Source organism: Pimephales promelas, chromosome 5 (genome assembly GCF_988280905.1).
Source record: "Pimephales promelas chromosome 5, fPimPro1.hap1.1, whole genome shotgun sequence".
Lineage (NCBI taxonomy): Eukaryota > Metazoa > Chordata > Actinopteri > Cypriniformes > Leuciscidae > Pimephales > Pimephales promelas.
Window position 1 is genome coordinate 16,121,486 of NC_142773.1, and position 6,000 is coordinate 16,127,485.

A 6,000-nucleotide genomic window follows, 5' to 3' on the forward strand; every position below is an offset into this window, starting at 1 on the left:
CACATACCCCAAACTTTTGGATGGTAGTGTATATCTTTTTTTTTTTAAAGAAGTGTCTAATTTTTTGGAGCGTTTTATACATTGTCGTGTTTCTTTAGAAATAAATAATGGACAAATGAAGTCTTTGGACTCCTCAGATGTAACGTTATTCGCTGTCAAAGTGACGCCAAAATGAATGGGAATCAATGGGAATAGCAGTTGAAGTTCTGCTACAATGGTGGCTCCAACTTTCGGCTGATGGATTACCCCCTTGGTTTTTTGCCTTGAGACGTCAGAGTGTGCGCGATTATCCGCCTACCGGAACCTGTAATAACTGTTTGTTAGATTTCTGATTGGCTAACGTGGCTTTACGGTTAGAGTTATGTTGCCGCCCGCTTGATAGCGTGTTTTTGAGTTTCATGTGGACAGGATTTTTTTTTAAACGCAGAAGGAAAAACTCTATAACTTTATAAAAATACCCGTGTCCGTGTGGACAAGCCCTAAGATGCATCATGGTCTAACATGTTCTTTTAATAAATTGTTTTTTCAGGTGTGTCCACTGGTCTTTTAGGAACCAACGATAACGAGGCAGCTAACGAGCTTCTTCTGCCAGATGGCTCTCACACACACAGTGTGCTTCAGTTCACTCACAGCTGGCAGGTAGAGAAAGAAACCTGTGAGGAATGTACACCTGTTTAGCATATGCGATCACAGCACAACTAAAACAAAAACACCAACCACAGCACTATTTCTATTATTTTGCTTTATATGTACATAGTCTGTTAAATAATGTTAATAGAAAGAAACTTTGTAGAATGTTCACACTGCTTTTATCCATTCAGACATAATAGACTTGAATGTTGTGGTTGCATATTTTCAAATTTATGAACTGTTGTGGTTCCATACAGGAAAAAAAACAACAACAAAAAAACAGTGTCAACATTAATCAAAACATCTTTTGTATTCCACGGGACAGAAGATTGATTTTGTACGACATGGGGGTGACTATTAGTGTGTGGCTCTAATGTGATATTTTGATGCCGTTTGCTTTAGGTGGATTCGAAGTGTTCCAGCAGGAAAGCTGAAATCTGCCAGAATGGCACTGCCGACTTCCTGTCCTGCAAATTTCTGTTCTCCTCCACAAATTCTCCTCTGAGCCCCTGCTTCAGAGTGGTAACTACTGTCCTGTTTTCTCTCACTCAACGACGTGTGCTTACCATTACAAGCCAGTGTATTTAAAGATACCTTTGATTAGACTGATCAAAAGACATCCACTCCTTGGGGGAAATGAGGAAATTAAAAAAAAGAATAAAAGAACAGAATAGTAAACAACACAATGAACTTCAGATGAAGAATTTTCTCTGTCACACTGTTTTTATTTGTTTTTCTTTTTTTTTTTTTTTTTTAGGTGGACCCTGTGCAGTTCATGCTGAAGTGTGAAGGATTGGAGTGCACACGTGAAGAACGTGCAGATGATTCCAGATCAGACTTTTGCACACTGGCCTCAGCCTATATCCATCTATGCCATAGAAACTATGTTCCGCTGGAGCTGCCAGTGCAGTGCGGTCAGTATTCTTCCTTCTCATGATGAATCCATACCAAATCTGGAGCCGTATTTTAAATAGATAATCACTAGGTCTTCACAATTTGGTCCCAAAAAAAATCACATTGGGATTAAACTGACAAATATCTGAGTTGTTGTTGGATATGGGAGCATGGCTGGTGACTGGATATCAAAGCTTAAAGGGTTAGTTCACCCAAAAATGAAAATTCTGTCAGTATTTACTCACCCTCATGTTGTTCCAAACCTATATGTGTTTATTTGTTCTGCTGAACACAAAGGAAGATATTTGGAAGAATGTTTTAATCAAACAGATCTCATTCCCCATTGACTACCATAGTAGGAAAAAATACATACTATGGTAGTCAGAGGGGAATGAGATCTGTTTGATTAAAACATTCTTCCAAATATCTTCCTTTGTGTTCAGCAGAACAAATAAACACATATAGGTTTGGAACAACATGAGGGTGAGTAAATACTGACAGAATTTTCATTTTTGGGTGAACTAACCCTTTAAAGAAATAAAAAGACACAATGAAACACCAAATCTTAAAAACAGTGTGTGCCAAAATTATTTTGTGAACATCCTATTTTTTTTTTTACACACACACAATTATGTAATTTTCTTCCCGCACTCAATAGGCCTATGTCATGAAAAAAATGAAGATCGGAAGTACGTTTTTTAGTAACTCTTCCGGTTAGCTTTTTACAATGGTGGAGTCCGATAGATACCGCTGGACCAAATCTCTCCGCAACCTCACATATGACAATGTGGTTCGGATGGTAAATTAAAGGGGACATATCATGCAAAATCCACTTTTTTTAGCACTTAAATGCATTTTGTTGTATTTTTGGAGTGTTTATAAGTACAGAAAAGATGAAATTATTCTCTTCAGGTGATTCGTTTATATCTTTATATTCTGTTTTGGTCATATTTTTCAACCTGTTTAGATTTTTCTGTTCTCTATGACGTTTTTTTGAGCAAGTGCTTCACCGTATTTGCAGCGGAACTGACAAACAAGGACATTGACTACCGGCCCAACACTTCGAGCAATCCGCCATTATTATTATTATTATTTCTTGTAGTCCGAGCTCAATGATGCAGAAGTTACGAGAGGGCAAGTCAAAATGTTCGATTGTTGGATGTACGTTAGTGACCTGAAGCACTTCAAGGATTCCCACTTCAACAACCTCCGCCAGAATAAAGAAGGGTTTGCCGACTGCATTCGTCTGAATGAGAGGTAAATTCCCTCTATCTTTAGAGACGACGAACAGAGCATTTCGATAAGCTGTAAATATCGTTAATAAAAATAAAGTACTTTACTTTCTTAAAACACATGGTGGTCATGGTTTAGCAGTACCTTTGTCTTTCTTTGTTTTTGTATTGAAGTAACGTTACACGTCTGCAGTATTATTGTTCTTGAGTTTCATCAATGGTCATTTAGCTGCGTTGTTTTCTGATGCTTTTCTAAACGTGTCATCATATTGTCAATACAGATTTTTTTGTGGTAAGATCAGACCGTAGTCATTTATCTTGTCAGTGTGCTTGTTTTAACAAGAGAAATAGTCGACTTTCACTAATAACACAAAACAGTTAACTCACATACCAATACAACCAATATGAAGACGTTGTTCTGCAGGTTCGTCGTCGTCTTTATCAACTCGCTCGCTCTGGCTCGAATATGTAAGGCTTGATGGACAAGTCTTCTGTTGTTGACATTTTATTAACGTGTGAATAAAAATGTTCTTTGAAGGTATCGTATATAATCGTATATCTCTAATCAAACTACAATAATGGCCAAACGTGGGGAGTTGAACTGACCGTGAACTCATCGACCTGGACGCATCTCCTTTATATTTAAAGGGGACGCTTTGAATCGGGTCGCTCAAAGACGCACATCAGAAAAGGGGTAGAAAAGGGGCTTGTGGAGCTATAATAATGAGGAATTCAGACCCAAGCATTGCAGTTGTGTTTTATATAGACCACAACGGTATGATTTATATGTAAAAATGAATGACTTAAAAGCATGATATGTACCCTTTAAAACTCTCAAGTGGGAAAGCGTGAAAGCTGAGGTATGGCTGTCTACGTCCTGATGCAGAGCAACCCGGTACACTACAACAACAGCCGCGGGTAGCACTAGCCGTTCGCCAGTAAGGTAAACGTTTTTATGGTAACAGCGAGTTGTACCAATCAGCAGATGTTGCTACTACCCTTAGGATTGTGGGTAGTGTCGTTTTTTTTATCATAAGATCGCGGATAAAACATGTTTTTCTTTAAACAAGTTTGATTTCATACAAAATTAAACTGTAGCTTCAACAGGAGCAAAAACCTTCGTGGTCAGTATACCTCAGATGGTTTAGACATTAGGGCTGATAATCTAAATCCTTATCGAGAAATACTGTTGACAGGAAGCAAATGCACCACAGACTCAAAGCAAACTGAACTTGTGCTAAGACATTTGTGTATAGTACATACTGTGATCTATTCTGATGCCACTTGAACTGATGACAACATTGTGTCATCACATACAGATCTTATTTATTGTATTAAATCACTTTTTGCTAAATTATTCTCAATATTCATAATTCTTGTGCTTTAATTTCAGTGTAAAAGGTGTCCGGTTTACTGCAGAGATGCTGTGGTTCCAGTCAAAGGACAGGAAGTGTCAGCCTGACCTGTTTGAAATATAAACAGGGACATGTGCAAAATCATTACTGTATGCAGCATTTCATGTTGCCAAGAAGCATCTTTTTTATATAAGAAAATAAATGGTAAAAATAAATCACACCACTATCGGTCACTAATTAATATACAGTGTTTTCTAAATATATTTGTTATACAAGTTTATGCTGTATTAAACAGGTAGATCAGTTTAATTATTTGTTTTTATATATATTTTTTAACACACTACATGTTGGTAGATAATCATCTGAATTACTAGTAATAACAATAACTTGCCTTTGTTTAATTACAAGCAGCCACATTACACAAGTAAATGTAGTTATTCAGTAGCTTATTACTGTAACTGTACCAGTAAGTGTGACCGTTGATGACATTTACAGGTACTACAAATAATTTAAATAAAAAGTACAACTTCTTTTTATAAATTAATGAGCAACTACATTAAAATAAACCATCTGGGCACTATTGAGTTATGGATGTTTATTTAAAAAAGTTGATCTAAATGATCTGCCTATGATAACTTATAACTATTAATATCCTCCTGTAAACTTAAATGTGCATTAGCTCTCTATTGTACTTGATTCCCTGCCAATAAAAGCTTCATAGATCTTTCTGCATTAAAGTGATGGTATCCAAACTCATAAGTCCTCTCCGCATCTGCATGTGGGAGACGTTTGGCTTGTGTCCTCCTGTTACTCCTTGAAGCGGAATGCATGACAGGTCTTCCAGGCATGACTTATGCCAGAAATGTTCATGTTACCGGATGATCTTGTGAGGATCATGTAAGATCAGAGACATGTCAAATAAATACTCTAATGTGCGTTTTGCAGAAGATCTCCATAGCAGATATTTATGATACTCGGGATGATGAATCTGTGGTCTAGTTCTGTCATCCTACAGATAATTCATGTGAAAGTTTATTTTTAAATGTTACGCAGTTTGTAGAAGGGTCAGGGATGAGTGGCTGTAAATAATCACAGTGAAATCTAACGGTTATTTAACAAAGTTCATAAAAAGTTCAAGGTAAACTGGTAGACGGCAAAGTGAATACGCTTTTTACAGCACCTTCCTCCCTTTCTTCGTTGAGGTATTTTTCTAATGAGCCTCTGCAAGTCCTTACCCCCAAAAGGTTTATTCTAGTCTGCTATTGCTTTACTTCTTTTTAACTAAAAATTAGACAGTATAGTTGACTTATGTTTGGATTATACTTGTACCTAATCTTTTGATTAAATATACTTAATAAAAGTATAAATCTATATCCATATTTGGTTTGTATTTTTTACTTCATATATAAGCATAAAAACAAGCGTTTAAGTTTAAAATAAAAAGTCGGTTTTGGGGTGGAATAGCTCGGAGTATTTAATAGTGCATGGGACTGAATTTATGATTCATCACTGACTTTTTAAGATTATGGGCTATTTTGCCTCCATAATTTGCCTTCTTTCTAGTGAGAAGTGAAAGGGAAATATAAAATACACATTTCGTTACATTCAGAAATACATTCATTACATTCCCCTTTGGCAGCATTTACATGCAAACTTTACTGTTTTATTCCTATCCATATTCTGAAGGTTTACAGATGGGTTTCTTCATATATATTTCACCGGGTTTATATAACACTTTATTCTTAAAACAGGGTGAAAATTTATTTGTTTTATGGCCTTTTTCTAATATATGGAGTGTCAAAAAAGAAATCCAAAATCCCCTCTGTAAAAACTTTTAATATATCAACTAAATGAAATAAGAATTGTGAACCTGGCTTTATCCAATGTTC

The 6,000-nt window shown here is 36.2% G+C and overlaps 1 protein-coding gene across 5 annotated transcripts in view; it reads left to right on the forward strand.

Annotated features, from left to right (window-relative positions):
* The window catches only part of apoltp (apolipoprotein lipid transfer particle homolog), a 64,111-nt gene extending 58,627 nt beyond the window's left edge, over positions 1 to 5,484 (forward strand). For 4 of the 5 annotated variants that reach the window (XM_089131027.1, XM_089131030.1, XM_089131028.1 and 1 more), the window contains exons 60-63: positions 530 to 639; positions 1,033 to 1,152; positions 1,388 to 1,544; positions 2,627 to 4,131. In XM_089131027.1, the coding sequence (XP_088987153.1) occupies positions 530 to 639; positions 1,033 to 1,152; positions 1,388 to 1,544; positions 2,627 to 2,640 (401 nt within the window). In that variant the 3' untranslated portion in view covers positions 2,641 to 4,131. The other variant, XM_089131029.1, reaches the window with a different exon arrangement.
* Positions 5,485 to 6,000: the final 516 nt, after the last annotated feature.